Source organism: Cynoglossus semilaevis, chromosome 6 (genome assembly GCF_000523025.1).
Source record: "Cynoglossus semilaevis isolate Cse_v1.0 chromosome 6, Cse_v1.0, whole genome shotgun sequence".
NCBI classification, from domain to species: domain Eukaryota; kingdom Metazoa; phylum Chordata; class Actinopteri; order Pleuronectiformes; family Cynoglossidae; genus Cynoglossus; species Cynoglossus semilaevis.
The window spans coordinates 1,813,655-1,827,388 of NC_024312.1; the positions used below are offsets into that span (position 1 = coordinate 1,813,655).

The window sequence follows — 13,734 nt, forward strand, 5'->3', positions numbered from 1 at the left end:
CACACCAACATTCACACCAACATTCACACCGACTATAAATTAACCTTGTTTCCAATCTGCATGCTTTTGGATGGTGGTAGAACCCAGGAGAAAACACGTGACCTCCACACATCAAGGCCACTCTCTGAGCTCTGATCAAGAAATCTTGGTCTAAATCAATAGTTCTCAAATGGAGGGTCATGGCCCACAAAGTGGACCACTGGGCTAAATGCATGGGTCAGAAGGCTGGTTAATGCTGGTGACACTGGTCATGTCTGGTCAGTGATGTGTCTCAGAGTCTTAACTACAGACACACAAGTAGAGAAAACACACCATTTTACCAGCGTTCTGCAGCTGGAGGGCGCTGTGGCTCTAAACATGTAGGACCAGCTGAGTGACATCACAACAGGAGGAAAATACAACAAATCTGAATTTAGAATTTATTGAAGCAGATTGAATGGAAAAGGAAACGAGTCCAACACGGACACGTGCGCCCCCATCAGCCTTCAGCTGGTACTGCAGTGACCTTTCTGCACTGTAATTGTCATTTTGCATCATTTTAATTTATCAACCTCTTAACAAGATGGTAACAAGCTCAACTTTTACATCTGCAACAAAAACCTCAGCCTTTTGACCAGAGTAAAAATAAATTTCCCAAGAACGTAGAACCAGACTTCACAAATCCACAGTGAACAATCGTTTCTAGATAAGAAATAAAAAACGTTCTGTTTTTAAGCCTCGACAACAGCAGACTGCAGAACTCCACACCCACTAATGAGACCAGGGATTCCTGGACTAGTCCTGGACTAGTTTTTCAAAAACTAAATGCCAAAAAGTAAAAAGAAAAATAACAAAAAGGAGACTGGTCCAGACGTCACAGCTGAGTTTGAACAGGTTCAATTAAATTCAAAGTGTAACTATTGAACAGTTAACGACTGAAACCATAGAAACTGGAGAGAATAGTTTCTCAAAAACTAAATGCCAAAAAGTAAAAAGAAAAATAAAAAAAGGAGAAAAAAATAAAATAAAAATGATTTCAAGTCAACTTCAAATATAGTTACCGTAGTAAAAAAAACAAACAAACAAAAAAAACATCTCACTGTGGGAGTTTATGAATCCCTTTGGTATTTACTGTTTATTTTCCTCTAAATAGGATCAGCATCTATTGTGACAATAACCTAGTGGTACCTGTTTATTCCCACAATCCATTGGTTCAACTATCGCGGCTTCACTTTAGCAACAAGACGCAACGTCCATGATTGGTCCACGGTGACCGTGACCTCCACACTTAGCCCCGCCCCTGGAATAGTTTCAAACTACAGTCGTGACACCCAGCCCACTACACACACACGCACACACACACACACACACATTTTACAGTTCATCTCTGAGAGAACTGCGTACAATCAACCAGTCAAGTAAAAAGGTGTGAATTAGTGCAAAATGTAAAAATGGATTTTAATGAAACAGTGAAGACGATCGTGGTGTGAATCAATGAAAAGACAACACGGAGACCGACCTGTGTCCCCGCAGCATGCACAGTCCAACACACACCAGAGGTTTGTGCTCATACAACAACAACAACAACAACAACAAAAGAGGGGGAGGAGTCTAAACTGATCGGGAAGCATCCGGAAAATTCATGCAAATTCCCGCGTCATGCCTGCACGCCTCCTCGTCTGCGTCGACATCTGATCAGTGTGTGTGTGTGTGTGTATACATGCAGATCATCTGGGTTTATGGGATCCGTGAAAACAATCGGACTCTGTGTGTGTGTGTGTGTGTGTGTGTGTGTGTATACATGCAGATCATCTGGGTTTATGTGTTGAGGTTATAATGTGGGAAGAACACAACAACATAAAGTAGATAAAGGTGGAGATGATGATGATGATCAGGGGGAGGATCTTTCTGTCTGAAGAACCTTCAGGCTCTGTTCTGATTGGCTCGTCCACTTCTTCTTCTTCTTCTTCTTCTTCTTGTACCACCAACGATCTGGACTGCCGTCGTCTTCCTGCTCTTGGTTTCAGCTCTCTGTGTTCGGCGCCGACATCTCGGGGTCTGACTGGGTCGGGTCCTTGTCGACTGGATTTCTGTTTTGTTTACTGAGTCCAGTCGACTCTTGAAGTCTTGAAGTCTTGGCCTGGCACCGTCTATGGTCTGGTGTTTCATCAGCGGGTGTGAAGAGTCGCCGTCTTTTTTTAAACCTCCATCTTTGACGTTGCAACACTTTAGCGACGAAACAAAACCACAATGATACGAACTGTGGCGTCCAAATGACCGTCCATCGTCCTCTGTGGTCCTGGACGGACGCCGTCGCTGAGCAGTGGCTTCTCACATCAACGCACTTGTACTTCCAAAAAGGTTTCCTCCACAGATCCCGGTGCTGTCATGGTTTGAGCTGATCGTGTCTGAACGACGGAGTAAATCCTGGTCGACACACTGGGAAGCTGACTGGATGTCTGGTCGGATGTCTGGTCGGATGTGGGTGCTTCTGGCCGATGTTGGTTTCCTGTCACGTCTCTGCTCAATGACTGGTGAAAGAATAGCTCTGATTTCCTAGGTTAGGTCTCAAGGTGAGGATCAGTCGGTAGAGGTTCCAGATTTAGGACCGGATGTGGTTCTGAAAACTTGCTCAGTGGGAACTGCTGCTGGACTCAGGTCGGGGTTGACCGGTGGTCCGTGGAGCACCGTACAGGGTCACTGATGCTATGTGGTTATTCTGCATGACCTGAGAAAAGAGAACGGAACATATTACAGTATATTTACATTTATTTTTCCAACTCATTTTCACATCTTTTTTTCCTACCTCTGGATATTGCTAAATTAAGTTAGCAATTATTAAGCTAGATTTGGATGATCAGTTAGCTTAGATTTTCCCAGCAATTATTAAGCTAGATTTGGATGATATATTTGAGCTAAAAAAAGGTTAATCATAAATAAACATTTCATTATAAATAGACATATTTATGAGCAACATTTTGTTCAGATCTTATTTTAGCTCGGCTCTCATTAAAGTACACTTCAGACCAGCAGCTTCGTTCAGACGTTGGAAGGTTCCAGACATGGATCTACACCAAACCTACAAAAGCCTGAACGTCCCACCTCAAAGATCATCCTCCGCAGACCGAAACAGAAGGTGGAGCCAAACGGGTTGGTGTTATTGGCCGAAGAAGACCTGTCACAGACAAACATCACACGACAGGAATGTTGGCTGGATAGAAACGACATGATGTTTGTATGACTGAGCAGATGAAGGAGAATAATATAATAATAATAATAACAATAATAATAATAAAAATAATAATAATAATAATAAAAATAATATAATAATAATATCATATCATATAAAGACTCTTCACCTGTGGAGCACGACGGGCTTCTCCATTGGATGACCCAACAGTTCCTGAACCTGGTCCCACTGAGACAGAACACAAAAGTAGAACTGATCAGAAGAAACTCACTTCTTAGTGACTGCTGATACCGGTTTATGCCACTAGGTGGCACACTGTATGTACCATGACTGTGTTTTTCTTAATGTTAATGCCCAAATTGATGACAATGCATTAAATGAAAAACAAACTTTTCTAAATGATTTAAAATGGATGTTGTCAATAATATAAAGACGAAGGCGTGGCCAGGATCACAGACACAGGTTTGACAACTGACCTTGCTGTACGTAGTTAAGACGCAGTCTTCTGTCTGAGAGTCACTTCCTTCTGGGAGACATGAAAAGTCAAGGTTATTCCGGTTCAAACCCAGGTCCACACGAACCATAACGACTTGTATTTGTGTGTGACCCCTGACTGACCTTTTCTGATGACCAGTGGAATCTGGAAGTCACATCGATGGTATCTGTGAGACAACGACAGACGACACACATCATGAACTGTTTCTGAGACAACAAGGTGATAAACAGTTAATGTTGTTGTTGTTGTTGTTGTTTACATGTTGAAGTTGTAATGTCCAGGGTAGTTGGTGTGAAGAACAAACTTCTTCACCAGGTGAGTCGTGGAGTCAAACAGGATGTCCTGTAAAAACAGAGACAGAGACAGAGACGGAGACAACGCAGAGACTCGTCTTAGTCTGAGTTCAACGTGTTCAACCTGCAGCTGCTGCTGTTATTTACTGTCAACACTGGGTGTGAACAGATACAGACAGACCAACAGACAGACTGACAGACTTCACTGAGTGATAAACTGATGAACTGCTCTGTGCACAGACGCAGAGAAATGAGCTGCAGGAAAATATAGAAAAGTTATATTTACACAAAAGGAGAGCAAACATCACCACCTGTATGTGTGTGTGTGTGTGTGTGCAGACAAGATACATTTACACAGAAGGAGAGCAAACATCACCACCTGTATGTGTGTGTATGTGTGTGTGTGTGATAGGGTGTGTATTATCAAGAATCTGTTGATATAAATATGTATGACAACATGATAGACTACATCACAGTATAGTGTAGTCTGTCTGGATGTGTGACGTCCACTGGGCTGACAGACAGTCTGGGATGTTTTAATGAATCCACAGCTGATTAAACAGGTCAACGACCACAGCCAATGATATTTCTCTGTCATTTAATGTAAATGACAGCAGCTGTTTGACTGATGTTTGACCTAAAGTTCTTTTCTCTTTGTCCAACACATCAACACTGAGACCAAACCACCGCGTGTGCAGTGACATCACTACGTACCACTCCCAGGGTGAAGTAGTTGAAGTAGTAGTCGTTACATTTAGAAGGAACCTGTTTGTGAGGTGATGGAGAGTGGATCTTCATCTGAAAAGAACGAGGATTTCACTCAACACGGAGGAACTTTCAACACACACTTAAAAAAAACAAGCCAAACAATTATGAACGGAGTGTAAACAAATGTTGACGCTGTAGCAGCAGTGACAGATCGACTTATATCCCTGGACCACAGCGTGAGGTCAGCTCCTCTACCTTGTCCTCAGACTTGTAGAAGACTTTATGCGGTGAGCCCAGAGCGCCGAGAACATCCTGACACGAGTCTCCAAAGAAGATGCTCTTCTCTATGGGCCTGACTTTGGAGTCGGCCATGACGCCCGGACCACAGGCTGCAACCACACGTCACAACAACACCAGAGATTAACCAGAGGAGCACGTCGTCAGGAACGCCAGCTCCAGGTACAAAAAATAAAAATAAAATCAATACCAGCAGTGAGGAGGCGGAGTCTGAGTCCCAGAGGCCCGGCCTGGTCTCTGAGGACGTCCACACACTCTGCATAGATGTTGCCAAGGAAACAAGCCAATGGCATCACTGGAGCTCTGAGCAAAAAGGAAACGAGTTCATGGACTGTTCTGTTCAATCAAACCATTTATTTGTGTTTCGTTATCAACATTTGATAAAATTGCTCTGGAAATGTATCCTAATTCCCCAGGAACCATATTAATTTAATTAATTAACCAATTTAACTTTTATTTGCACTAAAAAGGTCAGATTTCTACTGTGGGTTTAGATCAGTGTTTCCCAAACTTTTTTTCTGAGGACCCATATTTTAAAAGTCTCAGACTTTCACGACCAAAATCAATAGGCATTATTCATAAAAAATGATGCGAGACAAAAATCAATAGACATTATTCATAAAAAATGATGCGAGACAACCCAAAAAAACCAAACTCCTGCGAACCACCTGAGGGTCGCGACCCAGTCTTTAGGAAACAGTGGTTTAGAGAGTGTGTGTGTGTGTGTGTGTGTGTGTGTGTGTGTTGAGATACCTGGTTTCCTGCAGGTTGTTGCCAGTGTAGATGTGCATCCTCTTCACCATGGCCCCGTGTGGAATCTGCAGGGAGACGAAGCCCAGGGCAAAGTTAACTCACGGAGGCAAAACAACCGAACTGGAAACAGAGTTAATGTTAATGTGTCTGACATTAAAATAAGAAAACACAGAAGAACGACGACCAGTGATCGTGACAGCAGGAACCCAGGAGACTGGGTTCATGTGGTGGAAAATATTAGTAAAGCATAAAATATTAGGAACCAGTGACAAATGCTGGGGAAATAAATACTGTTCTCTGATTGGTTGAATTCTATTTATTTCACTTGAAAAAAATGTCGAGTCGACTCTTCTTCAATCCACGGATGAGCACTGAATTCTTCTCACCTCGTATTTTGGAGCTTCATTCCAGGAGTCTAACTGGAAGGAGAAGGAAAGTCCTCGGAAGTTGAGATGGAACAACTGCTCTGCTGCATTATAAACTGTAATAAGAGGGTGAAAAAAAACATGTTTAAAGAATGTTTTTTCCATTTTCTTTTTTTTTAGATCATGCTGTATTTTATTTTTTTACCTCCAGGATGCGTGGCTCCAAACGACTGGTCTATCTGCTCTATGGTGGGGGCGATGGCCTGAGAGTTGAAATGGACTCCACTGAAACAGAATCACACACAGAGTCAGCGTTAAATCTATTAACATGCACACAGGCTGCGCTGCATTAGCAGCAGAGCGGCTGCTGCCAGTTATGTCAAACGGCCTGGACTGAAGGCATTAAAATCACACACACACACACAGACACACACAGAGACGTTCCCACCGGAGAAGTGGTCTCACATTCAGCACAAAGACAAACATTATGGCAGGCAGACTCCATTACTGTAATCCCACTCACTCAGTCGTCTGTGTCCGTGACTGACAGCGTCCGCGGACACAACAGCTGGGAGTCTGCGGCGGTTCCAGATATTCCATCATGTTCATGTGAATCTATGTGAGTTTTTCTTTTTTACTCACCAGTATTTCAACTTGACTTTGCTGAGGTCATACACTTCAATCACCTGTCGTCCAAAGAGATGAGAGCCGTTAGAGCAAAAGACGGAAGAGAGAGGTTAAATATTAATGAACTGCTCGATGTTTAGAAGCCAAAGTATGAGCAGAGTTAAAGGTCCAGTGTGTGTAATATAATATAAGACGGTTTGTTTATATGAAAGAGATTTTCTGTAGGTGAATCAGCCAGTAACACAACAGTAACAACATGAACTGCTCTGATGTTGAGATGCTTCATCAAATGTCATTATTTATTTTGTTCACAGCACAGATCTAAACTCTACAAACATGGATGGATTTCCTGTTTGGCTTCTTGAGTTGAAAATGAAAATGAACAACTTTCACCTTCAGTCTTTGATTTGTGGCATCAAACAGCAGTTTAATCCCATCCTGAGTCAGGTTCAGTATAAGGTCATGGCTGGGGGGGGTCGGGGGGGGGGGGGGGGGGGGGAGAGGAGACAGATGTGGGGGGGACATGATTAATTGAAGTGTCATTATTGTTTTGTCATTATTTTGTTCGTCGTCTAAAAACAAGATCCACCTGCATTAACAAAAGTCAATACTACAAATATTCTGGTTCATTTATTTTTTTCATTAAAATTTGTATTGATTTCTCTTTGGGGCGTGACTGTGTCATAATCAATTTATAATAATTTCTAATCATAATCTTTAACTTCATAATTGTAATGAAATTGAATTTAAAGGAAAGAATCCTAGGTTTAAGTGGAATAAAATGCACTTTGTATGAAGTGTAATATTTGTATAATATTTAAAAATCAGAAAAAAACCATAATCAACACACAAGGTTTTTTATTTTATTTTACGTTGTGGTATTTTCTGAGTGTGTGTTTGTTTAAATATGTTACCTGTTCACTGTATAGCACCTGGACATTTTTGATGATGCGGCAGTGTTTCTGTAGAATAGAGATGGCCTGGGCCAATGGCATCCCTGAAAACAGAACACATGGAAACTCAGAGAAAATTCAACTAACAAACCCGAAATGAAGGAGAAGATTTTGAAAACACATTTCCCCCAAGTTTTAGTTATATTTACAAAAAAAATTAGATTATTTCCTTTTACAATGACAGTAAACTTGAGACTACTGCAGTGCCCTGTAGGTGGCGCTGCATGGTGCTTTAGTGTTTGATGATGTTTTTGTGGCTATAAGACTTAGTTTTAACCAGCTCTACAACAACAAGAAGCAGAAATGCAGTTCCAAACCGGCACAGAGCCTAACATGTGTGTGGTTGGACTTTCCAAACAGTCATTTGTTTATTTTCTCCTCGTCTGTTATTCGTCCTGACACACTGAAGAGTACACGACAGCACAGAGCAAAAATCTAAACCACGTGTGCTACGATATGTCACATTCCTGGCTAATCAGCGTCGTGGAAACCACACGGCTGAGAAAAAAGATATAATTTATGTCAATAGAAAAAAATAATGGTTTGAATTTTCAGCTTTCTGTTTGTCGTTTTAGAATTTCTGTCTCTGTGGTTATTCCCAGACACTCTTAGGAAGTCTGCAGTAAAGAAGAGGAAGAAGGCATGGATGTGCATCACAGGAACTAGACTGATAACAGTTATTTGATTAGAAACTAATTAAAGATCTTCTTCTATTTTGGAGAACTCTAAACCTGTAGCGTTACAATAAAAAAGACACCATTTCACAACAACGTAAAGCAGATGCAAATTAAGTTCCTTTTTCTAATTGTTTCCACACTCACCTAAGGCGAATTCCCATTGCTCATTTCCTAGTGATCTCTCAGGCACCACCTCCAGATCCAGCATTGGCAAGTAATGTTGGGGCCGCTCGCCTCACCAAGACAAAGAGGGACCCTCTGAGGGACCCCGTTTTTTCTCTCCCCCCACTGGTCTGTCCCTGATCACAGTACTGCCTCAGAGTATTCACGGCAACTCTGTCTAGTTCTGATTCTAACTCATTAAACGAACAACTGAGTCACACAGTCCTGAGGTGGGAATTCACTGTGTCACATGTCAAACGTGTCAACATTAAAAACAGGGTCCAACGTCGGTTCACAGCTTGCAGGTAAACAAATTGCGCAACCTATCAACTAAAAGTACACGTGGCAGTGAACCTGCTGCCTTTCTGCGTTATATTATAATCGATACAGGGAGAGGAAAAAAAAACGCCGATACTCGAGTGCATAAACTTACGACAGTTTACAAAGTGAACGACAGTTTGTTTGGCTACAACGACTGTAACCTGTCGCCAACGGCGCCTAACAAATTGTGTATGTTAGAAACACCCACGGACACGACTGACGTTCCACCAACTATCAGTATTCTCACAGACAGAGCCGTCCTTATCTGTCACCGTCGGGCGGTTACGAAAGCACCAGAGCTTCACAACAACAACAACACTGGTTCTTTGCGCTGTGAGCTAACGTTAGCCGACAAGCTAAGTGTCGCCTATTTTCACCTATTCCCCGTTTGTTTAGGGTTAAAAAATAAATAAAGGTGTATCAATAAAAATGTCAAGACACGGTAAAACGCTAAAAAGACTGGCACGACATGAACAAAAAGGGAGCACACGGTGCTGCCTCTGTTGTTTTTTCTTTCTTCCTTCCACCGTCACTCAGACGCTGGCAGCTCTGCTGCTTCTGCTTCGACCGTTAAAACGTGAAATTCTGGCAGCGGGAAAAAAAGGCTGCCGTTATTGTTCAAACTGCCGTCCCGTGTGTGTCCACAGTCCGGTGTGTCCCCGTCTCGCGTGTAATGTCCTCAACGTCCGGAGCGGGGGAGAGCAACACGGTGTCCAAACAACGGCTACTCAGAGGCATCAACAACAGCCAGCGGGATCAGCTGATATTTCGACTTCCTGTGTACGACGTAAGCCCCTGGACGAACGTGATGACGTCATAGTCAATTGACACGGTAGACTGCGTCTGCGTTAAAAGACAAATGTGAGCTCATCTTTCATCGCCAAAAACATGACACACGAATCGTTGGGGACGAAAGGTTTTTACCAACTAAATATTTTTTATTTCATATTTGTACTTAGTTTTTTAAACTAAATTAAATCTACAAATTTAATAAAGAGTAACTGTGAAAAATGTGTTAACATTTTCAGTGTATACGTTTTAGGTTAAATATTCACCGTGATACAATGTATAATATTTTTTATATTTGATTAGTTAGGGAAGATGAAATTAAACTAAATTAAATATACAAATTGATTAGTTAGAGAAGATGAAATATAAATATTATTAAATCCAATAAACAATGTTTCATGTAGGTAAAATCACCCATGAATCGATATCATTTTTATCCCACAATGATCCATATTTTCTGACCTCAGGAACAGTTGGTCTGTTAAGAGGTGGCCATGTTAGATCACCATGATTTTAACCTAAACTTATAACAGCAAAAACATTTGTTTACTGCAGGGTTTCACTGTCATTAGTTCCTTGAAAAACAATCTATTTGAAAGTTAATCTAATAAAATGACAAAACCCTGAACTTTCTTTATTAACAAAGTTCTGTTTATGTTTCTTCTGTATTTCCCTCTCTAATACTAATCTAATCCAGTACTAATCTCTTAATCCCCACCTCAGCTTTAACAGAATCAGAAGTAGTTTATTGTCAGGAGTAATTTGTTTAAAAGTTTATTACAGAGCTTAGATTTTCAATGTAACATTGCCTTTTCAATTTTGGTTTTAATTGAAGTTCTCAGCAAAAGCAACATTTCTTTACATCAGAACTTCTTGTAAAATGCTGCAAACACACAATCAATGTACAAAACATGTTCTTAGGTTGATGTAAAGCTTCCTAAAGAGTCATGGGGACAGAAGAGGAAAAAAGCATGAACAACACCATTTTCTTGGTTACAATAATTGTAATAAAACCGTTGAGGGTCGGAAAGGCAGAACACACTGGAAAATTCAATGAGCTTTTGGTTGAAAACACGCTTATAAAAACACATTTCTGGTGCCATTAAACAGGGCTTGATTCAATCCACATTTAATTTAATTAAATCAGAGAGAGCAGATTTCTTTGAAAACAAAATTCTAAAACAAAATGAACATCAAGAACAGTAAGATAATTGCATAAAAAGGCAAAAGTCTTCAAAAACTCCCAAATGTCTCGATACCGTTTTCAGCTTGACATGAAACAAAACTACAGCTGATGCTACGAGCTCATAACAAAGCAGAAGAATGGACGTCAGTGAGTACAAGTACAGAAGAAGTAATAAAAAAGTAAACATCATGACTTTCACACAAACAGAAATAATAAGATAACAAAAAAAAAACAGAAAAATATTTCATTACACTAGTGCTGTAACAGGACAGGGAATAGGATGTACCCCCCCCCCCCCCCCCCCCCCAGACCGTTAGTGATGAGGAATCTGTGGGTGACTGATGGATTGACATCAGGAGTGTAGATGAATTTAAAGGCTGTGACCTGAGATGAAAAATACCACACGTTGAAACTGTATAGTTACTCAAAGAACCAGGTGTAAATGTGGGTCAGACGTGACTACACACCTCATGACAGGACCATGGTTCACCCACATATTCCTGAGCTGTGTGAATACACACCTCATGACAGAACCATGGTTCACCCACATATTCCTGAGCGAAGCTGTGCACAGACGGAGCGCTCTGACAAACAGGCTGCATAGGGAACATCAGAGAACACAGTCGAGGCTGTGTTTTCATTCATGCATATAAAGAATTATCCACACGGAGGAAACAAGACCGATTGTATTTCATAGTGCAAAACCCCTTGGAAGACAAAGGACATTTGAAATGAACCCTCCTACATGACCCTTCCACCACCCACCCCCATCAAAAACACACACAAAAAACAAAAAACACCCAATCGTTTTACACAGTTGCTTCCAGAGCCAAAGAAAGCAGAGTTTGCAGCAGTTTTTTTTTTCTTCTTCTTGCCTCGGAGTTGTTGTTGTGACAACAGCAGATGTGTTGGTACGGGCATCTCAGACTGATGGTCGGAAGAACGATTCCAAAACATCATAGTACAGCAAACATGTAACCTTTCAACTCCCCCTCCCCCCAAAGAAATGATTCTCAAACTTCGCCAACACCCCCCCCCCCACCCCCTCTCTCCCCCTTTTTTCCAGCAAAGTGAACTTTGGTCTCAGAAAACAGCAGGTTTCAAGAATCGAGCCTGGTACAGTGAGGGGAACGAGGGCGACGCTAACACAACAACGACAACGACAACCACTCGGAATCCATGACCCTGAGCCAAATAAAGCCTGTCCCTCTGCGACCTCCTCCCTCAACTGGCCTCTTTAAAGGTAGAGTACGCAGAAATATACTATATGTGTACATATATAAATATATATATGAGCTATCCATGTCCTATTTTAAGTTTTCTGCTCAGTTTACTTTAATTTATATATATATATATAAAATATAATATATATATAACTCCACCTTCAACCTCCCAAAAACATTCTCTTCCTCTGTTTTCAGTTCTTGTATTTATAGAAAACACACCTTTGGTTCTTGAAACTTTCAAAGCCTTTCAACTTCACATAGACCTGGATAAAAAGTTATATTTAGAATCGCCTGGTTTGAAAAGGGAAACACCTTCATCTCTATCACATCAAAGGTTCTGACATTCCTGTTCCTTCTTTTATATAAAATAACACATTCCTGTTGCTTTTTCATCCAGGTCTGTTCCTCCAAACATTTCTTTTTTTTTAAAAAACCCTCCTCTTTTTGGATTGTAATCACTTTCAATTCAATCAATTTTACATTCAAATATTGAAAAAAAACAAAACTTTGGCATATCAAACTTTAAGAAAACAACCATGAACCACTGGTTCAACCACTGCAGCAACTGTTGACGTGTCTTTTCAACTGATTGTGTTGAAAGTGAGTTGATGGATTTGGACTTCCCTGGTTTTTCTTCTCCTCTTCTCTTCTTTTTTTCTCCCCCCCACTCGCTCCTCCTCCTCCTCCTCCCCCCCCCCCCCCCCACTCGCTCCTCCTCCTCCTCCCCCCCCCCCCCCCTCGCTCCTCCTCCTCCTCCTAACTGATATGTTCATCGTCAGCGTATCTTATGTTCTACATCAGCGTTGGCCATGTTTGAGCCAGGGCTGGGGTCCTGCTGTCGTCTGGACTGGGGAGAGACAAAGATGGAAGTATGAAAGAGAAGAGAGGAGAGGAGACAGAGATGAGGAGAGGGATTTGGATAAAAGAAAAAAAAATACAATGAATTAAGTACAAATTTGAAAAACCTACAAATGAAAACATTATATTCATCATACCTCATTGTCCTTTAAACCAGGTTATAATTTGTCATCTTTAAACTCAATCAGTGACTCATAGACAAGAAACTATTTAAACTTTAAATGTACAGAGCCCCTGAAGAAACGTGAAAAAAATATATAAAAAAAACTTTCATGGGCTTAAATAAAAAAAAGGTCCGTACATATGTAACTACAAACGAAATTTAAAATTTAAATAAAAATGTCACTGCTTAATTTCATTTGTTTAAACGAGTTCTGTTCTTATAAAACTGTCCACTGACAACCACGAGGCAATTCGAGTCACAGTCTCTAAAGTGGCCACAAGAGGGCGCCACTAATCTTTAGAAATAAAATCGTGTGCGACTGTTTGTGATCCACTTTACTGATGCAGATATTTTGGTCAAGGTAGCTGGCAGACAGACAGGCAGACAGACATATAAACCGGCAGACACGAAGGCTGTCTGACAGAGATAAACACACACGCACGCACGCGCACGCACACATTAGGTCATCAATACAAGCCAGCAGCATTACAAGACTTTTAAATATATTTCATGACTGGGTGTAGTGTAGGTGTATTTGTGTGAGCGTTTGGCACGAGCGCCCGCTCCTGCTGTGAAAAATACCTGTGGTTATGTGTTTACACTTATGTGATAGCTGGGGGAATTTAGCATGGGGGGGGGAGGGGCTGGAGGGGGGGCGAGACAGGGGAGGAGGGGGGGGAGGGGTGAGAAG

General features: G+C 41.3%; 2 protein-coding genes and 1 long non-coding RNA gene across 5 annotated transcripts in view; all 3 read right to left on the reverse strand.

Moving 5' to 3' along the window:
- Positions 1-1,831: 1,831 nt before the first annotated feature.
- On the reverse strand, positions 1,832-9,607 carry phaf1 (phagosome assembly factor 1). Its single transcript, XM_008311117.3, has 16 exons — positions 8,483-9,607; positions 7,624-7,705; positions 7,102-7,186; positions 6,724-6,767; positions 6,287-6,366; positions 6,103-6,197; positions 5,717-5,781; positions 5,154-5,266; positions 4,922-5,055; positions 4,673-4,756; positions 3,925-4,007; positions 3,788-3,831; positions 3,646-3,695; positions 3,339-3,397; positions 3,082-3,154; positions 1,832-2,707 (listed from the first exon to the last, which is right to left on the reverse strand). Exons 1-16 carry the CDS (start codon positions 8,544-8,546, stop codon positions 2,612-2,614), a joined length of 1,251 nt encoding a protein of 416 aa, XP_008309339.1. The 5' UTR covers positions 8,547-9,607; the 3' UTR covers positions 1,832-2,611.
- Positions 9,608-10,371: 764 nt separating this feature from the next.
- LOC112487120 (uncharacterized) lies at positions 10,372-12,152 on the reverse strand. The gene is made up of 2 exons (XR_003049907.1): positions 11,318-12,152; positions 10,372-11,263 (listed from the first exon to the last, which is right to left on the reverse strand). It is a non-coding gene; the product is annotated as an uncharacterized LOC112487120 (long non-coding RNA).
- Positions 12,153-12,751: 599 nt separating this feature from the next.
- cbfb (core-binding factor subunit beta) overlaps positions 12,752-13,734 on the reverse strand; it is a 27,588-nt gene continuing 26,605 nt past the window's right edge. For 2 of the 3 annotated variants that reach the window (XM_008311118.2, XM_017032750.2), the window contains one exon: positions 12,752-12,869. In XM_008311118.2, coding sequence (XP_008309340.1) covers positions 12,798-12,869 — 72 coding nt within the window. In that variant the 3' untranslated portion in view covers positions 12,752-12,797. The remainder of the gene's footprint in view (positions 12,870-13,734) is intronic. The other variant, XM_008311120.2, reaches the window with a different exon arrangement.

Excerpts from the sequence above, each read along its gene's own strand:
- phaf1 (XM_008311117.3), bottom strand. The coding sequence starts at position 8,546 with ATGCTGGATCTGGAGGTGGTGCCTGAGAGATCACTAGGAAATGAGCAA. Across the intron at positions 5,267-5,716 it reads AACAACCTGCAGGAAACCAG|AGCTCCAGTGATGCCATTGG; the intron begins GTATCTCAACAC and ends CTTTTTGCTCAG. Across the intron at positions 3,696-3,787 it reads TCCACTGGTCATCAGAAAAG|AAGGAAGTGACTCTCAGACA; the intron begins GTCAGTCAGGGG and ends CATGTCTCCCAG.